At 52.4% G+C, this 25,119-nt stretch overlaps 11 protein-coding genes across 12 annotated transcripts; 6 read left to right on the forward strand and 5 right to left on the reverse strand.

The window, feature by feature from the left end:
* Window positions 1–381: 381 nt before the first annotated feature.
* Window positions 382–729, forward strand: PV05_06539 (uncharacterized protein; the record flags this gene model as incomplete). Its single annotated transcript, XM_013459289.1, has 1 exon — window positions 382–729. The coding sequence occupies one exon, from the start codon at window positions 382–384 to the stop codon at window positions 727–729; it is 348 nt and encodes a 115-aa protein (XP_013314743.1).
* A 1,690-nt stretch (window positions 730–2,419) lies between these two features.
* On the forward strand, window positions 2,420–2,974 carry PV05_06540 (uncharacterized protein; the record flags this gene model as incomplete). Its single annotated transcript, XM_013459290.1, has 1 exon — window positions 2,420–2,974. The coding sequence occupies one exon, from the start codon at window positions 2,420–2,422 to the stop codon at window positions 2,972–2,974; it is 555 nt and encodes a 184-aa protein (XP_013314744.1).
* A 3,618-nt stretch (window positions 2,975–6,592) lies between these two features.
* PV05_06541 (uncharacterized protein) lies at window positions 6,593–8,081 on the reverse strand. Its single transcript, XM_013459291.1, has 2 exons — window positions 6,989–8,081; window positions 6,593–6,943 (listed from the first exon to the last, which is right to left on the reverse strand). The coding sequence occupies exon 1, from the start codon at window positions 8,009–8,011 to the stop codon at window positions 7,709–7,711; it is 303 nt and encodes a 100-aa protein (XP_013314745.1). The 5' UTR covers window positions 8,012–8,081; the 3' UTR covers window positions 6,593–6,943; window positions 6,989–7,708.
* PV05_06542 (uncharacterized protein) lies at window positions 6,683–8,093 on the forward strand (the record flags this gene model as incomplete). Its single annotated transcript, XM_013459292.1, has 4 exons — window positions 6,683–6,694; window positions 6,780–6,956; window positions 7,009–7,074; window positions 7,324–8,093. The coding sequence occupies 4 exons, from the start codon at window positions 6,683–6,685 to the stop codon at window positions 7,666–7,668; spliced, it is 600 nt and encodes a 199-aa protein (XP_013314746.1). The 3' UTR covers window positions 7,669–8,093.
* A 517-nt stretch (window positions 8,094–8,610) lies between these two features.
* PV05_06543 (uncharacterized protein) lies at window positions 8,611–10,012 on the reverse strand (the record flags this gene model as incomplete). The annotated part of the gene is made up of 1 exon (XM_013459293.1): window positions 8,611–10,012. One exon carries the CDS (start codon window positions 10,010–10,012, stop codon window positions 8,693–8,695), a length of 1,320 nt encoding a protein of 439 aa, XP_013314747.1. The 3' UTR covers window positions 8,611–8,692.
* Window positions 10,013–10,464: 452 nt separating this feature from the next.
* Window positions 10,465–12,273, forward strand: PV05_06544. 2 transcript variants are annotated; one of them, XM_013459295.1, is made up of 5 exons: window positions 10,465–11,006; window positions 11,082–11,306; window positions 11,409–11,570; window positions 11,662–11,754; window positions 11,831–12,273. In XM_013459295.1, exons 1-5 carry the CDS (start codon window positions 10,788–10,790, stop codon window positions 11,933–11,935), a joined length of 804 nt encoding a protein of 267 aa, XP_013314749.1. In that variant the 5' UTR covers window positions 10,465–10,787; the 3' UTR covers window positions 11,936–12,273. The 2 variants fall into 2 exon arrangements, with proteins under 2 accessions (XP_013314749.1, XP_013314748.1); XM_013459294.1 differs by having other exon boundaries at window positions 11,662–12,273.
* An 11-nt stretch (window positions 12,274–12,284) lies between these two features.
* PV05_06545 (uncharacterized protein) lies at window positions 12,285–14,582 on the reverse strand (the record flags this gene model as incomplete). The annotated part of the gene is made up of 2 exons (XM_013459296.1): window positions 12,285–12,808; window positions 12,866–14,582. 2 exons carry the CDS (start codon window positions 14,580–14,582, stop codon window positions 12,285–12,287), a joined length of 2,241 nt encoding a protein of 746 aa, XP_013314750.1.
* Window positions 14,583–15,451: 869 nt separating this feature from the next.
* PV05_06546 (uncharacterized protein) lies at window positions 15,452–17,502 on the forward strand (the record flags this gene model as incomplete). Its single annotated transcript, XM_013459297.1, has 4 exons — window positions 15,452–15,632; window positions 15,699–15,865; window positions 15,927–17,317; window positions 17,421–17,502. 4 exons carry the CDS (start codon window positions 15,452–15,454, stop codon window positions 17,500–17,502), a joined length of 1,821 nt encoding a protein of 606 aa, XP_013314751.1.
* A 921-nt stretch (window positions 17,503–18,423) lies between these two features.
* On the reverse strand, window positions 18,424–19,699 carry PV05_06547 (uncharacterized protein). The gene is made up of 2 exons (XM_013459298.1): window positions 19,247–19,699; window positions 18,424–19,128 (listed from the first exon to the last, which is right to left on the reverse strand). Exons 1-2 carry the CDS (start codon window positions 19,640–19,642, stop codon window positions 18,718–18,720), a joined length of 807 nt encoding a protein of 268 aa, XP_013314752.1. The 5' UTR covers window positions 19,643–19,699; the 3' UTR covers window positions 18,424–18,717.
* Window positions 19,700–20,450: 751 nt separating this feature from the next.
* PV05_06548 (uncharacterized protein) lies at window positions 20,451–22,651 on the reverse strand (the record flags this gene model as incomplete). The annotated part of the gene is made up of 3 exons (XM_013459299.1): window positions 20,451–21,798; window positions 21,879–22,315; window positions 22,378–22,651. 3 exons carry the CDS (start codon window positions 22,649–22,651, stop codon window positions 20,560–20,562), a joined length of 1,950 nt encoding a protein of 649 aa, XP_013314753.1. The 3' UTR covers window positions 20,451–20,559.
* Window positions 22,652–23,362: 711 nt separating this feature from the next.
* PV05_06549 (uncharacterized protein) lies at window positions 23,363–24,994 on the forward strand (the record flags this gene model as incomplete). The annotated part of the gene is made up of 1 exon (XM_013459300.1): window positions 23,363–24,994. The coding sequence occupies one exon, from the start codon at window positions 23,363–23,365 to the stop codon at window positions 24,992–24,994; it is 1,632 nt and encodes a 543-aa protein (XP_013314754.1).
* Between the last annotated feature and the right edge of the window lie 125 nt (window positions 24,995–25,119).

The following is a 25,119-nucleotide window of genomic DNA, read 5'->3' on the forward strand; positions in this document are numbered from 1 at the left end:
TCGGATACCGTATAGTCCTGTCAGGCAAATGATTTCGTGACCAACGATCGCAACGGGAGTGGTGAAGAGTCGAGTCCTTCCAGGAGTAAACGCTCCAGATGTGGTCCTGGAAGTTGAGCCTCTGCCGGGATATCAATCCAGCCAGAACCGTCGTGGCGGTCATTGACAGTTCTCGTTTCAACTTTGATCGCCCAGCCCAGAGGATTTCGACGAAGAACTGATGCCCTCTAGGGGTCAATGAAGAAGAAAACGTCGGTGCCCTATAGGGGTCAGGGGAGTCAGGGGAGTCAGGACTCTTTTCCGAGTACAACAACCCTGGGTGTCTAGTGTCTGAAGCCATGCAGATGGAGCATTTGGACGAGCCCGTGGACCACGAAGAAGATGGACATTGCAATTTGCGAACACGAACACCGAAGTCCGCGAAAAGTCAAAGGACACCGGGTGTCTCGAGCACCTATATCCGAGGAAGACGTGGAGTCGTTCCTATTGGACGAAGCAGCTCTCGTGAAGGTCAAGTTCGAGGAGTTTCTGAACACGGGTGACAACAGCATCGGCCAAACCAGCAACATCGCCTTCGCCGAGCCACAACTCCGCGAACACGATGACGACTATCTGAACCCGTCCAAACACAACCAAGGCCCCCTTCCATCAGAGAAGTTCTGGAAACTCAGAGCTAACGTCAGTAACATCAGTGCTGCGACGCCCATCTACGAAGAGGGATGCGCGTAGCTTGGGTATCCCACCGAGTACACCGCGAGAGGACAGATTGAGATTAAACATCCTGACCTTAGAGTGCCCTCTCTATATCGACCCGAGTGCTAATAGACAATGTTAACGACGTGGATGCTCAATATAGAGGACGATCGCTGTTAGGCGGCATTCTTGGTAGCGACTGCGGCCTTGGGAAAACCTCCACGGTATTCTAAGTTATCTACCACTATGCTCTGCACGGGGTCGAGTAGGCCAAGGCTGGCAAGCTCTGCGACACCCGCCCAAATTTCATCATGGTTCCCTCTTCTCTGGTCGACAACTGGTCCGCAGAGTCAGCAATCCGGTTGAGAAAATCAGCGTCGCAACCCCAGCCCTACCACACGATGTTGAGACCGGAACCAGCCGGCTTGCGCCTTCGAAGTTTCTACACGTCTGTCGCAAAAAGGGCTGCCAAAGCTCTTTCACTCGATGCTGCGGTGTGCCTCAGTCAGAGAATCCGGCGTCCAGATGGAAAGAGAAGAGCTTTTTCCCCCATCAGAACACTGAGTCGCTAGCCCAAAGGGCTTGGGATATTCACAATGCTGAACAGAAATGACAGAATCACGCACAATCAAGAATTAGAGAAGACTCAATATGTGGGTGTCGGATAGGTTGATGGAAATCCCTCGTTTCTGGGAGAGTCCTGGTAAGGATGAAACCATGGCTGATCAAGGTTCATCCGTTCTCGTTATTAGCAGATTGTTCACGAGCAGTTGTGGACCTACAATTTCGTGCACTGACCCGATGCCCAGTCGCCCGCTGAAGTGGTAGGAGGTAAGTCTTGAATTGATATCTGCCAGCAGGGCAGGGGCTGACGTTGCTTTTACAGTGAAACTTATGCGGATTACAGACACAGGATGGCGAGAAGCGGGCACTGATTCTTGTCCTGAGGCATTAAACGGAGATTAACTGCATCCCGACTGTGGTCGCGTCCCTTCGGAGGACCTGAGACACTTTGGAACCATACCTGCCGTGTCCTTCCACACCATTTCCAGAGTGCAGAGCTGCGACCAACCTGGTGAGAGACGTCACCGGAGCTTACAGTACCTCATCACAACTGTGGTCGCTTTCCTCCGTTTCCTTCGGAGACAGGAGCCAACATTCAAACAGCTACTAGAGAATCAGAAGCTCGTCTTTGGCCACGACAAAGTATGCACGCGAATCCGGCAAGCCATGACTGGGGCTAGGAGCTTCTTATCAAAGTCAAGATGATTATACCCTCAAGGGGTGATCGAGCAGCACGGCAGAACGCAACGGCTGCCTCTCTCCACCCAGCGCAGCAAAATGGAGCAGAAGACATGAGGACTGGCCTCTTCTCCTGTGTGCTCTGTCACTGAGATCTATCTGATCGGTGTGATATATATACTGTTGCGTGACGAGAGAGGCTGCCTGGCCAGTGCTTCCATACCCGAAAGGATTCAAGAATGGCGTGGTAGGTTAGTGTCCCAGTTGGTCATGACAATTTGATGCCCCAAAGGTCATGGAGCAGATGGATTTCATACAGTCTGGGTAGGATCGCTACCTATGGCCGGGTTCTTCTTGCCTTGGTAAAGACGGTATCTGCGGAGAAACCAGCACATTTGGGCGAGTGACAGCTCGCTCATACGGACGTGTGGTCTCCAGCTGACCATTGTGACCGATACGATTACGCCACAACAGGGCGTGCATCATGACTGGATTCACCGAAACTGTTGGACTTAATCGGCAACTTAGAGCATGTCTCCCATCAATAAACCAAACCGAAATCCGAAACAATTGTCGTGTGGTCCTGATTCAGAACAACCACGACGGTCTTGGTAGCCGAGGAAACACACGCAAGCAAGGGATAACTCACAAGAAAGAAAGAAGACACCATTCCAAAACCTGCGGTCCCATCGCCTGTGGGCAGGACTCCCAACTGGAGGCAGCGGAGCAGTCTTCACCAGCCGCAGAAAACGGCCTTCGACCGGCGCGGACGATTGACTTCGTCAGACATACAAACGTGTTTCGAAGACTTTCTGAAGCTATAGGGTACGGCCTCCGAAGGATGACATGGATTCGAGCCGAGAAATACCAAAGGGTCGCAACGTGGTCCATCTCTGCAAAATTTTGCGGTCAGGATTTGAAGTGGACGAAGAAATCCTCAGTAGCTGCCAGCCCAGGGAAAGGCGCGCTGAACAGTCCCGGGACCAGGGCAACGGAGACGTATACCTGGTACACACAGCATTCTTTTGATGCTGACTGAGTTACATGCCAAAGTGTGACTCTACAAGGCCATCAAAATGAGAGACATTTGGTACCCCAAAAGCCTGAAGCTGAACAAAGAACGTGTCCAATCGCATTGGAGTCAGAGCACATTCTGAGGACCAACAAGGGCGAAGGTGTACAAGCCGCAAACTTCAAGGCAAGTAGAGAGAAGAACTTGGAAGCGCAGAAACACCAGTGCACTGTCTGCAATCTCACCTTCCCCTCGAAAGCGAGGCTTTCGCAACACCAAGGCACTCAACGCCACATCCACGCCCTCGCGCCGTTTGGTTCGAAATGCACGGCGTGCCGGGGCACAGATTCACCCAAACAAGGCTGGCACCAGGCTTTGCTGGCTCACTATACAATAATCTTACCCAACGAATATTCCGACCGTCCGGCGCCGTTGTCGTCTCATTAAAGACTACTTTCGCTTGCGTGTTTTGGGCCATGCGGAACCGCAATAACTGATGTCATATGATTTCGGTCACCGTGGGCCCTGCTATCAAATGATTCGAATGGAATGGCCCATGCCATTGACGGAGACTCGGAGAGGACCGAGGGAAGCGCCAATTTTCGAGATCTTTAATCATACCCCAGCTGGTCCTTATTCAGGATGCTATTTGATGCACCCAGTTTCGTCGTCAATAACATGCCGGTCGCAGGACGCGGAGGGGTTTTCAAGTCCCTGGATTGCAACAACGTTGCTAACACCGACAATCGTGCAATAACATCTGCGCATCTCTAGACAAGCGATTGAACTGCAAATGGCGCCCACCTGGCAGCATCATCACTATCACCCGCCTGCTAATCCCCCAGCTTACCTGCGGCCGCAAGAACGATATATCTGCCCAACCTGGAACAAATTTTTCCCACCGAGCTCCCTCAAAATCCACATGAATTCCCGCACAGGATTACCTTGAGAATGGAATCGAGACCACCAACTACTTCAATGAGGGCACGGTTGATTTCGAGTCTCAAGAAGTCAATCTTCCAGATGTCGCTGATGCCATTCATCAAAGGGGAGGAGCGAATGAGTGGATTGTGCACCGGGCCTGGGCTAAGCGCATAGCTGCATATCTGCACCACGTGCCACATCTAGGTGCGTTCCTGCGCCAGCAGGCTCGACCGAAAGGTCAAGCACGCAACTCAATAGTATTTAGGCTCCTCCCTCCTTGAGTGCGGAATAGCGAGGAACGTTCAAGGGCTGGGGGTTGGGGACCGGCGTTTCAAGTGTACGGCGATTCTAGGATACTACTCCCGTCACGAGTCACGACACGCACGACTGTTTCGAAGGCATACTCGTGATCAGGGTATGTTGTCCTCGACCCCTCCGTCGACTCTGCTGACATTATCGCAGACCGGAGGTTACCCCAGGTATGGCCGTCCGTGAGTTCCTGTACCTCCTCTCGGTCCACGCGGCACTCGCGAACAAGGCGTTCCTGGACGTCTCGGACTGCGATTCCTCAGCAATAGAAATGTATGGCGTGATCAAGTACGGCTCCCAAGACCACGCCTTTACCTCGCCAACAATGACCTGCAGCCGACTCAAATGGGCAGGTATCAGCCATCAGCAGTAGAAGCAGTTCGTCAAGAGCTACCCAGCTCGCCGGAGCAAATCCTTTCACCCGCCTGGTACATGAACCCGGATTTCACGGTCCTCTTTGCAGATGAAGACCGCAACAACCTCGAGAGTACCGAATCGAGGATTGCAGGTCTAGGCGGCGATAACCGAAGAAATCTGCCTTCGATTCAGGCTGACAATGACAGGCAACACTGAACAAATCCTTTTGACTTTCACATACAACTTCACATGTGACCATCACCCATAGGCAACAGCCCTACCTACGAGATCTCCTATTCTCCTCCTTTTTTCTCTTTTTTTTAACTCTTCCTTCTCTTCCTTCTTCTCCATCTCGTCCCTTCATCGATCCTTGGAAATAGCCCTCAGATACCTCTCGGCAGGGAAGAGCGAGGAGAACTGGCCAGAGATGTTGCACGCGATTCAAGACAGAGTATCTCGAAGAGCTCAATGGTTGGAACAAGAAGTGGACGGACATCAATGGTGCACTCAGCCACGAGCACCACGCTTATCGCCGCTTCCAGAACCGTGACCTAGCTGTCACAGACGAAGAAATTAAGACAAACGTCCCTCGCTATCGAGCGCGCATGTGCCGCATCGGGAGAGAAGGTGGAGTCGAGACTGCAATCCATCTCCATATACGCTGACAGGAACTCCCTGGTTCATACGTCAACACTGCATATGACTGGGAACGGCATGTGGCACAAGCTCCGGGAATTTCTCACAGGAGTGGAAATGGCAACTCAATACTGCGACACGTTGTTGCAGGCTTGATGGAAGCGAACAACGCGATCGTCCAACCACGAAGCTCTCTTTTGTTAGCGGAAACGACGAACAAGACGCGAAGAACCCTATCTACAGCGTGCTTGCCATTTGACCTGGTCTACCACTTCCACAGCACTTGCATTTGGACACAAATTTGCATATATATTTATCTCCATTTTCCAGATGAGACGCTTTGAAAGTCCGTGGAGCAACATGGACGACTCTGTAAGTATGTGAACTAGATATGTGGGCTGATGCAAACCAGTCAGCATTTTGGACCCATTCGGAGGCTGGACAGCTCTGCTCATGGACTCCAGCACCATATTTGTTCCTGGGCTCCTGGAAGTCCTTCGAGCTGCGACTCCGCCTACCGTTGCCTACTTCAAGACTCTACCACTACCTCTCGGCAATGAGGATGAGTTTTGAGGTTGGGGAGGAGGACGAAGGAGCCGGGTTATTTCTATCGAAGGACCTCAAAACTGCTCCGAAGCCGAACGACTTTGTCGTTGATCTCGAAAACGAGAAGGTGGAGGAGCAAAGAGGAAGAAGTCTAAAGAAGACTATATCCCTATTATCACCACCTGTCCGCTTGAACTTTTTCCTGGATAGATGCCGTATACCTAGGGATTTGTCAACTTTCTCATGGGAGGAGAAGTACCGAAGACTCATGCGGTATGAGCTGCGCGTTAATTCGATCCTCGAGAGCCTTCAGCATTAGGTCAGGCAATCTCTTGTGAGAATCTCCATGTGCTTAGGAAGCTAGGATGCCAGCCAAACGTCCTGTCGATAATTTCTTTCACCATGGCTACGACGGACTTGATTGCTACCTTTGGCTTGCCGCTGCGTGGTCATGAGTCATACCCACACATCGCTATTGCAGAATTAGCAGCCGGGCATATATTCAACAGATGTCACTCTAGACCAGATCCTAACCGAAATCCCGAGATTCTATTAGACTATGTCTATGGCCATATTGGCTTGCTAAAGACACAGGCCTATCAGAGCATGCTATTAGCACAGGCTTTGGAGAGGCTCTTCCCGCCGGTCCAGGCTCTGCTACATCCTCTCGAGAGACTTGAACACCATAAACGTTATTTCTTTTGGCCAGCAAGAAGAGACTGTTCGCGGTCGTCCACGGACACTTTTGGACTCTTCGTCTCGTTATTCCCTGCAATGTGGTGGGCACGTTGACAACTCACGTAACGTTAGAGACAAAGGGGGCCTCAGCCTTACAGTACTACTGCAGCCTCGTGGCTGAAAGAGAAGGAGGAACACGAAAACGCGAAGTATATGAAGAGCACGAAGCTCTATCCCCTAGCGTACGTATCATACAGCAAACCATATTCCCTGACAGAAAGAGCAATGGATGTCGGAGTATGGTCCACCGGCGCCGTTGAAGGCGGCTGATTCTTCTGACGCTTTCACTGGTCATCGGATCTCGGCTTGACTACCGCATCAGAAGAACCCGGTCAACCACATTCCGTCATTGATTGAAGCAGATGATGAACTGTTCGAGTATTTCTCTGAGAAGTGGAACGCCGAGAACTTCGCCTATGTCTTCAAGTACGGCTGTACCCAAAATCAAGACGGTATTCTCGGCTCGCACTGGAATGTGCAAATCATCTGCAACGTTAGGGTAAGTTCAAGTTCTTTCAGCTTGCAACTTACTTCGACTGACATGGCTATAGTGGTCTTTCACCGAACAAGAAGTTGAGGCCAATGCATTCCTCCACAGACTCAGGCCCATTGAACATGTTTATCGGAGACTTTTTCAACGGTGCTAGCATGTCAGAGAAGAAAACGTCACTGCCGAAACCTAGCCGCCGACACTGCCGCCGCCGTAGCCGCGCCACCAGAGTATACATCTAGAGTTGACCGCACAAGTGAGAAGTCAACAAGATGACGGCCGCACGAGGAGTGAACAGGCCAGTCATTGAGACCCTGGTGGACCCGTTGTTGGGCATCGCAGGATAAATTTGGCAGACGTTGACCCGTACATTGAGTTGCTGAAGAGTATGCATGCAGACTTGACAGCACAAATCAACAAGATCACGGCTGAACTAGGTTCAGATGCAGACGCGGGTCTCGAGAACCCATTCATACCACCACCACCAACCAAAAGATCACGATCGGAGACAGAAAGCGACCACGAGGATGAGCGTGGGTCGGCGAGCGATAAGGTCTCTCGCTACGCCAAAGTCCCGAAGCCAGGCCCTTCTTCGACGCATAGTGTCACCCCCGCGGTCGCCACGGAAGTGCAAACCGTCTCAGAAGCCCTAACTCAGTTAGAACTTCGTTGGCCGGAGGCAAAGGCTGTTGAGGCTGGCATCGCTGAGCATGTGCGATAGCTGAATGAATTGCTATCCAGCAGCCGATCAAACCGTAAGCCTAAGAAGAAAGCAAGACCCAACCCGGAGTCCGGCCAAAAACATGATCAGGAAAGTCACATCTCGGAAGAAGATCCGGAATCTCACATCTCCGAGAGAAAGGAAACCGAGCACCCCCTATTAGATCACCAATACGTGGTGGGATGGGTGATGAACTTCTCCGCTGCTGCTCCCCAGCAGATATAGGACCATTGTCACCATGTGCCGGTGGTCGTGCTGGATATATCCCTCCCACGATCCCTCTCACAAAAGCCATGGAGCTCCCCGCATTATTGCTCAAGCTCGGTTGCTGTGTGATCGACATGACGCAAATATACTCCGGGACTTTCGGACCGCACGGAGGGAATACATCATGGATCAATCGTCATGGCGGGTGTCTGATGCCGTAGAAGGTATTTCAAGCTGCAGTTTATCTGCTCGATGTAGTCACCTCTTTTAAGGTCCTCAAAAATTGAAACACATACTGTACTATTCAACTCGAGTCACTGTATACACACTATAAGTTAGTTCAAATCTCATTCAACACCACTACCAATCACAATGGGCTGCGAGTGCGGATCTGGTGGAGAGAAATGCGGCTGCAATGGCCCTCAGACTTGCTCCTGTGGCCAGAGCTGCCAATGCAAGAGTTGCGGAGTGCGTACAAACCCCTGTCCCCATGTGGGAGAAGCCTAATATGCTGGTGCATGGTAGCTAACGATTTCATACCGATCACAGAAGTAGTCAAATCTCCCTGACGCACCTTCCGCGTTGATGGAACCGAAGTGAGGAGACACAGCTGTGGAATAGTCACAGAGCAGATCTGAAGTGAATCTATATGTACTTGAGCAGGAGCGGAGGCTCGGTCCCTCTTTTCCTCAATGATCAGAATTGACACAGAAATATCACTCTCATTCATTTGATACCCTCAATGCTGTTCTTGCTATTGCGCAGTCAAGTCTCTTGTAGATTCACCGCGTGCTTGGTATCATTGATAGACGCTTTGTTACCGTTCCAACAGCTGTACCAGGCAATGTGCGATTTCCTTCGGCTTCTGCTCCATAGGGTAGTGCCCGGCACCCGGAAGCCATCCAGCCTCGCCGCCTTGGAGCACTCGACTAACTCGGATTGATCTTTCCAAGACATTCTTGAACTCGGGCAGCAATGGGTCATCACGTCCGAACAAGATCATGACCGACTCAGGTGCTCTGGCCGCGGCCTTGTCATCGCCTGAAGAAGACCACCATTCTCGCACCTCCTGGTCACGGTTCGCCAGCCAGGCTTGCGCATTCAAATTGATAAAATGTTCTGGCCCCAGCAGTCCCTCGATTGTTCGCCATATATGTGTTTGACGGAGACCGTAGATGCAGTCAGGCAAGCCCGGTACGATATGGGAGAATCGGTTGATACTTGTCTTTGTGTTGAACGGGCTTTGTGCGTAAGGCTGCGAATAGACTTGTAACGCTTTATCACTCATGTTGGGCGCCATGAATCTCAGGACGAAGCTGTCCGGCAGCAAAGGCCCGCAGATGCCGGTGCTGAAGAACCAAGTCCAATACAAAAGATAGTAGTGAAGGGTAATGTCGTGAGGTCGAGGCGGCAAGAACGTGTTGAGTAGGAAAAGGCCCTTGCAATGTCGCTCGGCAGGTAGGGTTGGGATGGTACAAAGCGCTATGCACCCACCCCAGTCATGCGCCGCGATGTAGAATTCGTTCAGGTCCAGCTGTTCGATAACTCGTCGAAGGGTATGCATGTGCAACTCGAATGAGATTTCCGACACATTCAGCGGCTTGTCGGAGGTGCCATGGCCGAGCCAGTCGATAGCAAACACCTCATAGCCCGCAGCTGTCAGGTCCGGAATAATGTCTCTCCAGATATAGCTCCAGCTAGGGTTGCCATGAAGCAAGATCAGTGGCTTCAGCTTGGTGGGTGTTGTGGGTTTGGACTCCGCGTGCACCACTCGCGCGTTGATACCGCATACCTCGATCACAAGTCGATTCATGTTCCAGCTTGTCCTGCCGTTCCACCACAGTACGCTGGCTGGAGAGAATCTGTAGGTGCCGTCATGTTGTTTGGCGGCTATGTCTTGTTCGTGCCTCCTGTAGACATCGGCTCTTGTGAGCAGCTTTTCGCGTCCTCGTCTAGTGAGCAACAGCGGGAACTGGCTGATGAGGCTCGGCAGGACTGAGATGGCCTTGGTGAAGCAGTAGATCGGCAGGAGATAAAGAGCGAGGAGTAACCTTAGTATGGTTGACTTGGCAAGTATGTTTATAGCAACGAAGAGCTGCTCGAGCACAAGCCCCTGCAATGTAGTGGTTTTGGTCATGCTTTGCCCGCCCAGCTCTCGATGGTATGTTATATCGAGCTGGATTTTGATGACCCCTAGCTACCTTAGATATTGAACAAGTTTTCCAAGGAGACGGGAGAAATGGAAGTACCAGGTACCAGCATCCAGCAGTGCTCCGTAAATTCGGGAAGTATGAAGTAGGTATTATGTCATCCCTGGATGGCGGAAGCCTCGCTGAGTCAGTTCAAGCTTCCAGCGCCGAAGAGGTACCTATAGCTTAATTGAAGATAAGCATCGTCATGCCTACAACTAGTGACTCGAGAAGGCCGGAAGGTGCCCGTAGCTTTGGGCAAGGCTCCCGGAATACACGGCATCAGCAGTCTATCAGGTCCACACAAGCTCCATCATCTCCTTTAGTTGGATTGCATGTGAAAACTACACCGTACTGTCACAGTAATAAGTTAGTTATCACTTCTCTCTACCGTGGTAGACACAGCCAACCAACCACGCCGAAGCCGATATTCCGAACTGTCTATCAGTTAAGCCTGGCGCACTTACAACGCGTACTGTACTTCAACATTTCCTTCCTTTTGCAGCTTTGATGACCATTGCGTGCCGGGTCGTTGGTCCACCGAACTCATTTTCACATGCCATCTCTGCAAAATGATGAAACGCCGCGGGCTACCTCAACACAGCCATGTTGCTCGACGTGAGAGAGCCTGAGTACTAGTATTTAATCCGCTGTCCTTTCAGTCATGTTCACACGCAATGTCCTTATCTCTTCCCTGGAACAGCAAGACTTAGTTGACAAACCATGTCCCCAATCATGGCCAAGAAATCCGAGAACCTGACAAACAACGTCGAATTCGCATTGTCGGTCAAACACTGCCCTCCTTCACAGGTCCGCATTCCTGCGGCAGACCTAGATAAATTCATCGACAAACCTGGGCTTGCCCGGGCGAATCTCGCGGTATCGACCGATGTCCCTCAGGGCTCGACATCAACAGGCCACGCCTCCAAATTCAAAGATTATGTATACCACCCCGAACCCGTCCTGATCCCCTCCAACATGGCCGTCCCGAACAAACTGACAATCCCCATTATCCAGACGGTCCTGCAGCAGCATGTGCTTTTCTGGGATCGAGACGGAGACGGCGTCATCTATCCATACGACACGTATGTCGGATTCCGTGAGCTCGGCTTCAATATCTTGTTCTGCCTCCTGGCGGTCATGATCATCAACATCAACTTTTCATACCCGACTCGACTCGCCCATTCCTACCTTCCAGATCCCTTCTTCAGGGTCTACGTCGACAGCATACACAAGGCAAAGGTACGCATGAACCATTTTTAAACCTAGGAACGGAGGAAAATGGAAATCGAAGCCCCCTCGAGTACTAGTACTGACCCTTTTTTTCTCTTCCGCTCAATATAGCACGGGTCTGACAGTGGCGTCTACGACTCGGAGGGTCGATTCATCCCACAGCTCTTCGAGAACCTCTTCTCGAAATGGGACAAGGACAATGACGGGGCCTTGAGGCTCAGTGAACTGTTCAGCATGATAAAGGGCCATAGATGTGCAGCCGACCCATACGGAGTATGTATCCGAGCCCATTCTCCCGCGCTGCATAACAGAATAGACGTGACGTACGGAGCGCACCTGGCTAATGCAAGACCGTTATGACTAGTGGGGCGCGAATTTTTTCGAATGGGGCACTACATGGCTTCTTCTGCAGAAAGACGGCAAGATTTACAAAGAAGATCTCCGGCAATTGTACGATGTGAGTGAGCGATGCTGAGCTTTGCCGTGTTTGTCTGCAGAAGAAACAACCGCAACTGACAGCCCTGTCTAACTAGGGTTCTCTCTTCTGGCGCATCCGGGACGCGAGAAAGAGTACCAAGGGATGGAACCAGGGCTTCGGACTCGGTGGGGACTGGTTCGTTGGAGGGACCAGGATGTAATTGTTGATTGAGGGCCTGTCGGGAGACAGGACAAGATGGGTCTTTCTGTGCGTGTGGTGTCGTCTGGGAGGGGGTACGCAAGAAAAAATCAACGCGCAGAAGGGTTGTGCATGCCGATGGTCCTGCAGGCGTTCGCTCCAAGCTTTGATCTGCAGAATTGTGTTGCAAGTATGGAGTAGTGTATTGGTTGGCCCCGTTGGACGTGGCGTGCTGAAGAGTTCCAGCGCCTACTCATGAAGACTTCGGCGCCCGTAACTTAGGGATGGCTGGAAATTCAAGGGTAGGTGGAATGTATATAGTGCTCGAATGGAAAGTGGTGGAGCTCCACATGACAGCACAGTCTCTACGTTCATTGCAATCCTTCTGGAATCGCCCTGCTTGCTGACGAGTTGGGTATTTCTGTGCCATCCCACTGTTGTGGTTCCTCCCCAGCTCTCCGGGTCTCGTGCTCGTCAGCCTCCCAATGATCTTCCAGGCAATGTTCCAACCGCTTGAACAGCCTTTCTAATATCCATTGACTCTCGGTCTGTGGCCCTATCAAGGGCGAACGTTCGCCAAGCCAACTCCATCTTTTTGGCTCGTCGTCTTGATCCTCGGCCGCCCTTCCAGAGGTATCTGGTTTGTGGCTGACTCCATTGCACTCCGGCGTTCTCGTTTTGCGTGTCGAGGTCTGCTGCAGACTTTGTTGGTGGCCTCTGGTTCCCCTTTTCGGAGCTTGACGATGGCAGGCGCTACTGTTCTCATCCTCACCCATAAGCTTCAGGAAGAAAGCCCATTCTGTGTAGCTGTACCGCTTCGCACCTTCGGGTGCTGCGATATGGTCAGCGTACACTTTTCGGACCCGCGCCAAAAGGAGGCGTATATAACACTGTTCTGCGAGAATGTCAGGAAAGCTACTCCGAGCCTCAACGGGACAAGCGTTGTCCTTACCTCTTTCACGATCGTCTCCTTCGCTGTGCACTCCGTGCTCCTTAGGATCCGCAAGAGTGCCATTACACTTCTTTTCCCTCTGCTTTGGGGCCAGATCGGCGACAGGCTTCACCAGTTCCGGATGTACATCCTTCAGGTTTTCATACTGGTCCCGTAAGGTGCCCTTTTCAGGATCCCCCAGCTTGCGGGGGCCAGTCATGCGCCGTGTCGACTTGCGCATCTTACGGCTGGCACTTTTCAAGGTCGATTTCCCCTGGCCAGGATGCAATGTCACTTCGCCCACCCAGATGGTGAGGTCTCTCAGCCACTTCACAGCTGTGTCGCCCATATTTGAAATCAGAATGGTCAAGCTCGGGACAGCAAGTAACGACCAAAACACAAAAAATGGTTTGCCACTGTTACTTTCGGGTCGAAAGTCACCGTAGCCAATGGTCATAAGGGTAGTATAGGAGAAATACAAGGACTCAAAATAGCTCCATTCCTGCCGTCTTTCCGAGCTCCAAAAGACAACAGCGCCGATGGTCCAAAGTATGCCAACGACAGTCGTCGAAGTAAATAGTGCAACATACTTGCGCCTGCGCTGCGCTGATCTCAGTACCGTTCTCATTGCATTGAACTCTGCCATTCTCCGTCGAAGCTCGTCTTCCTCGTTCTTGGGATTCAGGGCCGGGTCTGTCGGTCTGCTCATGCTCAAGCCACCGAGAAGTGGCGACTTCTTGGATTCATTACGGGCTGCATGAGCAATCTGCTTCACCACCTTCAGACGCATTCTTTCTGTGAACCGTTTGCTCATCTTGGCCCTCCCTTTGTCCAGTATGAGTGAGCGTATACTACCGACCACGAGACCCACCGAGATGATGCCTCCCAGTGCAAAGGGGAACAGAAGAGCCCGACCAAGCGTCGTTGCTGGGACATACAGGTCTCCAATGCCGATGGTCAATATGGTCAAATTGGACCAGTAGATGGCGTCCAAAAATTTCCAGCCCTCGATGTTGGAGTAGACCAACGCCCCAAGCCAGCTGTACACTAGGAAACCTACGGTCTGGACCATCAAGGTTCGTTGTGCACCTGTCAGGCGGAATCGCTTTCGATAATGGTTTTTGTAAGCTCCCCAGACGGTGATGCAGAGCAGATACGAGATAATCTGATAGAGTGCGGCGCCAAATATTGCGTAGTAATAAGCTTGCGAAAGTGCTTGGTCGTTGACATTGGGGACTTTGAGGCCATGCGAGGCAATACTGATGGGCACGATATGCATAATGCTTGCTATCCAGAACCCAAGAATTGTGACAGGTTGGGCGATGGTGAAGCGTACCCTTCGAGCCATGCTGAGAAGAAGGAACAAGTTGGCTATCAACGCCGAAGCAAGCGCACAGGAATTAAGAGCGAGCAGCCACTTCGGGTCCGGTATGTCGACTCCGTGTTCTTCGGTACGGCCTGGTGGTATGGCGACACGCCAGTGTTCAACCAACGCACATATGGTAAATGCATTGGCCATGGGCCCAAATGTGCCAGCGAGGAGCGGGAAAGCCGTGCCAGCGTACCACCATATCAACGGCTGGGTGAACATTCGTTCCTTCTTTGCTTGAAAGGACTCCCCATGGCTACCAATATTGGTGCTTCGGGGCGTAGATCCCGACTGGTGAGCCCTTCGGTAGGCGTCTTTGGCTTGACTGGCGGCATTTGAGATGGGTTTCTTCAGGCCTGGGTTGTTCATGTTGGGCCTTGAGTGGTGTTAATTCCGATGTGCTCGGCCACAGAAGCCATGTTAGCTGACATAAGCCATAGTACTTGCTTCGAATATTCGTCCCAATGTAGTGGCAGACAAGGCAAGCAATTGAAGGGTAAGGTGGGCGCACGCCTAAAAGAGTGCATGTGATGTGATACCTACCTGGGTGGTGATGGTACCTACTGGTAGCATGGCATGGTAAGATCCTTCTCCGGATGACGTGCACGGCAACCTCCGTCTTCTTGATGGACACGTTCGACGGTTTCCCCTGGCGATATCTTCTCGCGGTCCGAATGAAATATCGGCCTCATGGCAGACAGTCAAAGAAGACAGGATTTGGGCCAATTGGGGGACGGCGTGGAGGGCGAACTCGTCTTGAATGGCGTCAAGTTTGCGCTGCCCACGGAAGCTACGGGAAGTCGGTTGTAACAAGCTCTCTAGCTCGTCGGGAGATTTGCCCAACTACCAACTTGGTAAAGACTGATGCAGGATCGTCGCTGTTGTAAGTATCCTGAGCGGGACCGAGACATACCGGAAGATCAAATCCTGCGTCGGTATCTGATTTTCGAATCGGGGCCTGATTCATTCATGCGTAAACCCTGATGACCCCTTCGACAGACACCTACGAGGTGTGCCCGGCCCGACGAGTGGCACCGGGGTGACGAGGCCCGGGGGATTGCCGTATCAAGGAGTCAAGCTCAACTAAGCCTTGTTCCACGCACAGGCTATATCAACAGGGCCCTATGAGACGCAATGTCTACGTCTCTGACATGTGGGAAAGCGGTCAGCAATTGCCGGCATCAGGACGTTGTGGTTATCCCTGTCTACTATTTCACTGTTCTGCCCATGTCCTTGATATGAGCGCGCAAGACTGTGCTTCCACACCTGGAGATACATTCCTCGTCGACCTTGAAGTCCTGGTCGCTGCTACTTGCATATGTGGAGCAGGGTATGCTGCTGCAAAAGCCAACCTACTAAGCGCCGAACTCGAACAACTACTTGTCTACCTCAATCGGCGAGTATTCACTCCTTGCCTAGGTTTGTCGCTTCAGTTGCATAAGAGCTCTGGGTATTGGTACCTTACTGATAGTGTGACGACCCCAGTCTTCGTCAAACTAGGACCTGAGGTGCATTGGCATCTTCTCCCCGAGGTCGCTGTCATTCCAGCCTTCTATGCGCTTCAGACCCTTGCCTCTTGGGTGTCTTGCCTGTTTCTCAGCTCGATAGCCGGCCTACGCGGAGGACTTCAAAATGTGGCGGTTGCCAATTCTGTATGTGCTGCCCTCATCCCGTAGCGGTAGTCCTATCATCCGCTGACCGAAGTGACACCAGGTTTGCGGCAGCACCGATGCGATCATCCTTCCGCTGATCCTGTTACTTGTTGAGGCTTCGAATCCTTCGGTTCAGTGTCTGAAATCCAACAATGTCCCTCGGTACAGCACTACACGAGGATTGACATATATGGTTCTGTTTCAACAGCTATGCCACCTTAACTTATGGATCATCATCAAGGCAGTTCTTCCCAGAGTCGCGCCTCATGCCCTCGAAGACGCCCCGATCGTTGCTGCTCGAGATATCGAAGCACCTCCCGCCGAAGAAGGGATTGGCTACCCCAGAAACACTGATCAACCGTGTGAAGAGACACGGGGCGCTTATCAAGCAAACCAACTCTTCATCAAGCGAAGGATCGTCTCCAAGCCCATCCTCGAAAACGTCTTCTTCTTCGTCCTGTCGAAATTATGGGTCGTGCACCCCACCACCACGCCATCGAGCTCGAGCCTCTACAACGGCAGTACCAGACACCCTCAGAGCAGTCGGAGCAATTCCAGCCCGAGTATATCTACCTCGACCTCGCCGGACAGGCGGCGAGACGCTGCTTCCGGCAAATCTGGCTCACAACGGCTACACGCGAAATCCAATGAAGGTGGAAGTGTAGTGTTGCCAATATCCGAACAAGGCATCACGATGAATTATCGAGCCACGTGCGAGCCATTGATAACCCCAGGTCTGGCCAGAGAAGGCGACCTGCGAATATTCCCTCAACTCGGGCCTACTCCATGTCTTCCGCGCTATGGAAGCCGTGTGAAGAACTGGGCAGAAGAAAGCTACCGCAAAGTCCAACAGGCGTCTCGAAAGCCGGCCGACCATCTACCACACTCTATCTGGGCCGTCTCGGCAGCCGCATCTTCCATCATGGTAGCACCGGGTCGGTTTATGCGCACATTCGTGGCGCCCTCATTTGCAGCCCTCGTTGCCGCCGTAGTGGTCGGATCCAACCCTGCCTTGAAGCATTCCTTCTTCACCAAGGAGGCGTTCATCAATAGCTCCTTCGTCAGCGCGGCGTCTCAGCTCGCAGATGTCGCTGTCCCGGCTTGGTTGTTCGTGACGGGCGGCCGAGCTGCACGAAGCACCATGGCACCTACTACTAGTAGTACTTCTCACCCTTCCACGCAGGCCGGGTCGAGTGAAGACGTGGACGCGTCAACGCTGATCATCGTCTCGCTGCTCTCGAGAATGTTGCTGCCCGTCATCTTTGTGAGCGCGTTGTTTGCTCTCCTGACCAAGAACGAACGGGCTCTTGTATTCAACGACCCTTCGTTTCTGCTCGTCGGCGTCTTGGTGGCCGGGTCTCCGGCGGCGTATGAGTTGGTGGACCTGGCGCGTCAGAAGAAAATTTGCCCGAACTTGATGCCGCGAATTGTGCAGCAGATGTGGAGTGTTTGGTAAGTTCTATACTACTAGTAGTACTAGTACGAGTACCAGTATCCCCTATCTCCCGGCCTCATGGTGCAGCAGACGACATAACGACTGACCACACGGTACCAGGACCTTTTTCTACGTGTTTGTTCTTCTTGGGTTCGCCACAGCAATTGTCCAGGTGGCCCAAGGCCAACGACCAGGATTTTAAAGAACTCGTTTACAATGTAAATAGCATCATGAAAAAGGTAATCGGACAATCCAGGCCAGTGAGCCCTCTACCAAGTGTATATACCTTCAGCACGCTCATCCACTGCCGCTACTAGTATCTTCCCGGTCCACCATCGGAACTTCCCACCAGGAAAAAGACCCCTAACATAGTAATTAGTAGTATCTGTCAGGCCCCTCGATGAGAGCACTTCCTTGCCAGCCATCACAAGTTTTATCCGGTGCTCACCACTCCTCCTCTACGTCAGGATTCGAAGGTCGTGGAGTCGGGATTGGGTCTTCGGGTCGGTCGGTTATCGAGATGTCTGATGCTTTTTGGGTGAGAAGGCCCATGGTCGGGAGGTGTATCTGGGCGTAAGACCGGGTCGGTAGGCTCTGGAGGCGGTGTCGAGGGACGTGGCTCGCTTGAGCTGGTCTTGGAAGACATGGTGCAAGTGGTGATGATGAGGGCGGTGGTGGTAGTGGTGGTCGTTGGACTTTGTTTGGTCTCCAAAAAGTCGAACTGTTTTGGACGAGGTACCAGGATTGTTGTCTGAAGTCAGGGGTGGAATTTGTGTATATTTCCCAAACTTCCAAAAGACTGTTACGAAAAGACCTGAGGAAAGGCGACATATTTATACCTTTTTGCCCTCGAGTTCAAACGGAGAGTGTTCACAGTGTCTTGCATGCTATGACAAGGATAGTGGTGGGTGAGAGGACATGTCGCTCACCTACAGCGGTAGTGCATGGTGAGGCGAAAGGGGATTCTTCCACACGTAGGGTGTTGACACTGCGGCGTTGCGAACACGTGGTGAGGTCGTCACGGAACAGTGCTGTGTGCCCGGACATCATCACAATATTTATATCGTGGGGCTGTTTGATGATGGCGTCAAACATGCCTCGAAAGAAACGTATAGACCTTCAAACAGATTCCAATCGGACCGGTCGAACAAGACATTGGTGGGGGGCAGGGGAAGGAGCTTGGGTGAGCAAGAGCAGGTCGCCCTTGTGTACATTGCTAGTGATTGCTATACGGCCGGAATGGGAGTTGCTTCTTGTAAATTATGATATCGTAACGTCAGCCTCCATTCGACCATTCCCTTCTGCCCAATTCTTGCACTATGGGAAATATTCCAGAACTAGACCATGCAGTTCTGAATATGTCCACGCAGGTGATGGCCCTGTGAAAGTCGGGGCTCGTGGTCTTTGAACCTTGACATCAAGCAGGCGCCTTGATCTCGGTCGAGTCTGTCATATACCCGATTCCCGCCCTGATGATCTCGGTCAAGACTTGAATCTCGTCATCGTTCCTGGGGCTGTAAAGCAGGACATAAGTTGCTGGCACAACCTTTCGCCCAAAGAGGGACACGCCCGCGAGACCGTGAAGCTGGCCCCAGCCAGACCGAATCACTTTCGCAGCATCCCTGGGAGACAGAACGACATGGGCAGAGTAATCGGTGTTGGTGTGGATGTGAGAAATCTCTCGAGTGAAGTGGTCCTTGCCCAGTGCGTAGCAGGGGCACTCGTCGACCACCCACATCGCATCGGTGTGACGCTCGTACTGCGACAAGCCGAATTTGACCAAGTCCGGATTCTGCTCGCCAATCGACTTGAAAGTTGACAGGAATTTCTGGGGTGAAGATTAGGGGTCAGTCAGGTCAGGCAAAATGAAAACTCCTACGAGCAGGGGTGCAGGGTCGGTGGAGTACTAGTAGAGCAAGGAAGGGGAGGGGGAAGAGAGACTGAACTTGTTGAATCTCCTTGGAAGGATGTTGATCGAGCTGTCTCTGTGGGACAGGATGGGGCCCCGTGTGTGGCCGGGAGCCAGGTCGGTGATCGCCATTTGCTAGCCAATTCTCGCCCAACCAGGACCGTTGGTCGGGATCTGTTTCGAACTTGCGAGCATCAATCATGTTGATGCGGAGGGGGCGTAGGATGTTGGCGACGAGCCATCCAAAAGGATTGTACGGAGGCCCGCCAGGTCCATAGCTCAAGAACAACTGGTAGTCCTTCCATGCCACGCGGCCGATGATAAACGAGGTCAAAGTCCCGACGGCCAACACGGAGTAGTATTGACTCGTATATTTGTTGCCTCGAATGGAGTTGATGTAGGCGGAGACAGTCTCGCGCAAGTTGCTCGACATTTTTAAACGGGTTGTGGTTTGAATGGATCGCTGGGGTCACACTCGGACTGCAACGCCTGATGGGCGAGGATATGATGGTTTTATATCAGAGCGCAGGTATTCCGTACTCCGTCGCCGATTTATTAATCAACCCGAACACCGTATGGTGGGCGATGGCGATGGCCTGATCAACAATCGGCCCACCAGAGTTGGTAAGTATCGCTCGTTGATGCCCCAGTGTGCCCGGTGCTCCCGGAGAGTTCGGCTTCCGAGGCTTGAGATTGGCAGGCTGCTGACCAGGCGATGCCTATTTCATAGGGTGCAGCCCATATGGCGACTAACTTACTGTGTGCCAGAGAAGTCTTGCGAGGCCTAAGTTATAGTGCCTGAACTTGGCTACCTACTTGAGGTACACATCAACTCAGGAGGCCGGAGGAAAGCACATAAGTACAGTACTAGTAGTTCTCAACCAATCTGTAGCCGCACGCAGCAAGTTGCGTTACTGATGTCAACCTACTGTATAAGGTTGCTGTTGGCATTCAAGGCGAGGCAGCGGTATTTGCACACATCAGCAAACACTCCACCTCCTCCGTCATGGGGCCTCGAGCCTTGTCCTTAAGCTGTTGCTCGTAGAGCAGTGGGAAGTACCGAACCTGCTAAATCCTAGTACTACAGGCGTAGGCACTCTGGCAGAAAAGGGATGAGCGAATGCAGCTAGGTAGGTAGTAGTAAGTCGAATCCTCTAATGTCACTCTATCTTGCCTACGGGTAATGTATGCACTGCGTTTGCGACCCCGGTTGAAAAGAGGTACTAGAAGATCCTCCGTGGGCCACGACAAACGCCTGGGTAGCCAACGACAACAATAGCGCCAGCAACGGCCAGCTCGTGAAATGCAGAAACCATCAATTTAAAAGGGTCAGAAGACGCGAAACCCTGCTCACCAGCTCCTCTGGCCGTCTTCTGCCCGCCATCGCCCAACCACATCCACTTTCACATCGCCTAGCTTCTCGAGTTCCGGTACGTCCAAGATACCTCGGCCGTCAAACACCCACTTCGGCTCCTTCATGTTATACACGATGCGCGCCCACTCAACAGGTTCCTTGGAGACTGGACCTCTGGACTTCAACTTGCAATCTGGACATTCCAGTGCACACGACGGAGCCGGTCCAAGCTTGAAAAGGAGGCTCGTCAAATAATCATCTTCTGGTTGAGATGTTGGCCCCGCTCCACTGGCCAGTGAGAGCATATCAGCTTCCAAAACGCTGCCTTCTTCAAAAGTCTTTTCGAGTGGTGTCATCTGAGCCGTCGCACTCCCCGTTCGTCGTCTTGGTATTTGATTCCGAAACTGATCGCAATCGTTGATCACTAGAATCGCGTTTGCTTCCGAGCAAGCTTGATAAGGATCGGAATAGACCTTGACACGACTGGTGTTAATCACAAGATCATCCGTCGCCACAAGGGTACGAATCTCTCTCAAAATGTCTTCTTCAATGCAGTAGGGGTCAAAAATGGCGACCTCTGCAGGCTGTTCGTCGAGTAGAGTCCTGATGACATCCACAGCAGGCGACTCTCTGGCGTCCCCGGTGTTCTTTTTGAAGGCAAATCCCAGCAAAGCAATCTTTTTGCCGACCAAGTTCTCGTTGAAGCGCCTGAGAACCCTTCTCGCAAAGCGGCGCCGTTGCGATACGTTGAGTGCATTGACCTGACTCCAGTATTCGGCCACTTCCTCAAGCCCCAACGACTCCGCGAGATAAGTCAGGCTTGCAATGTCTTTTCTGAAACAGGAGCCCCCAAATCCGATGCCGGCCTTCAGAAATTGGGGTCCTATTCGGGCATCCAAGCCAACAGACCTCGCAACCTCATCGACATTGGCTCCTGTAACTTCGCAAATGGCACTGATGGAATTGATACTACTGATTCGTTGGGCTAGCATTGCATTTGCAACAAGCTTCGACAGTTCGGACGACCAGGCATTGATCTGGACTATTTGGGATTGGGGGATCCATGCAGCGTAAAGACTTGCCAGTGCGTCCGCTGCAAGGTGGCCGGACGGCGTGTCTGCGGAGCCAATGATAACGCGATCAGGTTTCATGAGGTTTTTGATGGCTGTGCCTTCGGAGAGGAACTCCGGGTTTGACAAGATCTCGAACGGTACGCCAGGTCGGAGCGAGTCAAGCTGCACAAAATCAGTAAGTATGGACGAAGAGCTCTCATGAGGATCTTGCGACCGCATCATGTTCCAATGAGAAGTCTTACTGTTCGCCTGATGCGCTGAGCCGTTCCACAAGGTACAGTACTCTTTTCCACGATGACGGTTCCCGCTTTGGCATACACCGCGATATCCTTGACGGCGCCGTCCAGAGCAGTCATGTTCGTCGCTCTTCCTGCGCCCACTCCGGACGTCTTGGTGGGGGTGTTGACCGCAAGAAAGATCATATCGGCCTCAGCGATGCTCCTTGGGGTGTCGGAGGTAAAGAAGAGGTTAGGGTCGCGTCTCGTCACCAGGCCGTTGTTTTCTTGCGAGTCGCTTCGGAGCCCGCCATCTCTTGCCAGTCGAACAATGTTGCTCAACCCTGGCTCATGAATGGGAAGGTGACCTGACTTCCATCTCCTGATTCGGCCTTGGTCTCTATCCAAAACCTCCACGTGGATTGATGGGTTGTGCATGGCTAAGATTGCGGCAGTAGGTCCGCCTGTTGTCCGGAAATCGGATTAGCCAACCGCCTCGCTGCACCACAATGATGTTCCAACATACCGACGTAGCCAGCGCCAATCACACATATTCTATTGACATGGCTGGTGGTTGGCACAGTCGCATCGCCCGACGCCACCAGGTCATCGGCGTGTTTTGTGGGCGTTTCCTGTCGACGGGGTTCCGAGTCATCGAGAATCTGGGCAATGCGCGTCGCAAAGGTATCCTTGGGATGTGAAGGACGAAACAATGGACTGCTATCGGGGGTGAGGAGACCGGTAGACTCATTGGAAGAGCTGTCGTCGGAAGTTCCAACGAGCGAAGGGACGAAGTCCATGGTTTCTGGGGGGAACACGCAACGAGGGCTCAGAGGTTGGAAAGAAAGCACGTCGACGGGCTGATGTTCAAGATAAGGGCAGTCAAGAGCAGGTCGCGAGCCCAAGCTCAGTCAGGGCCGCTCGAGGGCAAATTCGGTTTGGAATGCTCACATGGTCTTTTGCTGAGTTTACATCAGATGGAAGTGCGCACGCGCAGTCAAGGACGCAGCGTGAGTGGACAGGCTGCGAAATGATGGGAAATGTAGGAGAAGATGAACAGCCTTGGGATATTGATGCATCCACCCACGTGGTGGCAGCGAGCACATATAACGCGTTGGAATCGAAAACGCGAAAATTGCCACTACCTGCCCTAAATTCTTGAAGCCACCTCATGATCCCGAACCTCGGAGGGGAGGGGGAAATCAGAACCATAAGAAGAGGCGCTCTGACAGGCTTATTGACGCAATCTGCAAACTTGAACAGAAAAATCCTGGTCGAGTTGGTGGTACTTGTTATTGAGAAAGAAAAGAAAAAGAATCAATCATCTTTCTCCCTTTCAAAGTACAGAGTACCTACCTGAGGTCTACGTACGGCAACAGCGGACCAATGTGAACGAGCCGATAGCCATTTTACCCCTCCCTTTATCGATAACGATAAGACCCTCGATCTCGCTGCCCTTGCCGCCTGCGCTGCGCTGTTGTACAGCCCGGAGGCTGTACCTGCTAGGTAGCATGGACAAATCCCAACCACACCCTCAATCGTTGCACCTCGAACTGGCCGTGCCAGAAAGAATTGACAGCAGCACACAATCCCAGTCATCCCTATCATCCCTATCATCCCTATCCCAGAAGTCATCCTCCATCTCCCAAGATGGATTTCCGGCAGTTCTCAAGGGCAAGAGGCTCTTGCTCGTCACCGAATCCCTAGGCCCGGTCAATGGTGTTAGTCGCACCACCCTCAGTCTGATCGAGTTCCTTCGCCGCAATGGGGTTCAGCTTGCCATTGTCGCGCCTCATTCGAAAGAGACGAGGCTGCGGCCGAAGGCGGACACCATCTCGGAACTGCGGTTACCTGGCTACCCGTTGCCTTACAACCCAGATTTGACCGTGGTCTATCCTTTCCAGCTCGAAGACGTCTACAAGCGCACATTCAAACCTGATATCGTGTACTTGGCTAGTCCTGCTTCGACGGGCTTTCAGTTCTTGCTACAAATTCGCCAACTCCAGGAGCCTCCTGTGGTGCTGCTGAATTTCCAGACCGACTTATCTGCCTACAGCGAGATCCTCTTTCCGGGCCCTGTGGCTCGCTTCTCCGTCTGGCTGCTAGGAGTGGTACAAGGGTTTCTATTCAGTCATCGAAGCGTCCACACAATATTCTATCCCTCGTCCGGGATTCGTCGCTATCTGCTCAAAGCGGGTGCGCCCAGCAGCAGGCTCGTTCAACTGGGTCGTGGTGTCGATACGACACTGTTCAAAGCTTCCCAGCGTGATGAAGCATATCGCAAGGAGCTTGCACCTAATGGGGAGCTCATTCTTGTTTGTGTGTGCCGGCTGGCCCCTGAAAAAGGCTTCGACTTTCTAGCGCAGGTGGCCGCTGAATTGGTGCAACAGGGCTTCCCTTTCAAACTGCTGATCGTGGGTGGCAACCTCAACCCCGCAGTCGAGGAGGATGTTCGCCGGCTTTTTGACCCTCTCAAAGACCATGTCGTCTTCACAGGCCTCTTGACGGGCGCCAGTCTCGCTCGCGCCTATGCTTCGAGCGACCTGTTTCTTCATTGCTCGGTGACTGAGACTTTTGGTTTGGTCGTTCTTGAAGCCATGGCAAGTGGGGTGCCGGTTGTTGCTCGAGACGAGGGAGGTCCATCAGATGTTGTCAAACACGCAGAGACCGGCTACTTGGTGCCACCCCACGACCTGGATACCTTTGTCGATTTTGTCAAGCGCTTCTCGAACAAGCATCTATCCTCTACCATGGCTGCAAATGCGAGGCAGTTTGCTTGCGAAACTACCTGGGAGAAAATTAACAAGCGAGTGGCCTGGCAGCTTGCCGATGGTTGGCAGGAACACCTTCGATTAAGGCAAAAGAAGCGGCCCATACGTAATTGGTTGGCCAATCGATACTATGGCTTTAAGTCAGCCATCGTCGTGCCATGGGTTGTCAGATTCCGCTTACACTTCGCTATTGTCCTGGTCTACATTGTCTGGATGATGGCAGCGGTTGTCCTGCTGCTGTACGGGAACAAGATCATTCCGAGGAGTTGGCGTCTGGTGCGAAATATACCACTGATTTTTCAGGAAGGTCACTATCGTTCTTTCAAGCAGGGCTTCCGAGAAGCCTTGAAGCAACTATCAACTCCACAATGATGATGCGGGCTCAGTCACGACGTCTAGGGTGGATTTGCCCCAGGCAGGCAGGAGACCCCATACATCCCTGTCCAAGCTACACCGGCTTGATGTTCCACGAAATAATAGTCTGATCGCCCCGGATG

Source organism: Exophiala xenobiotica (assembly GCF_000835505.1).
Source record: "Exophiala xenobiotica strain CBS 118157 unplaced genomic scaffold supercont1.4, whole genome shotgun sequence".
Taxonomy (NCBI): Eukaryota; Fungi; Ascomycota; class Eurotiomycetes; order Chaetothyriales; family Herpotrichiellaceae; genus Exophiala; species Exophiala xenobiotica.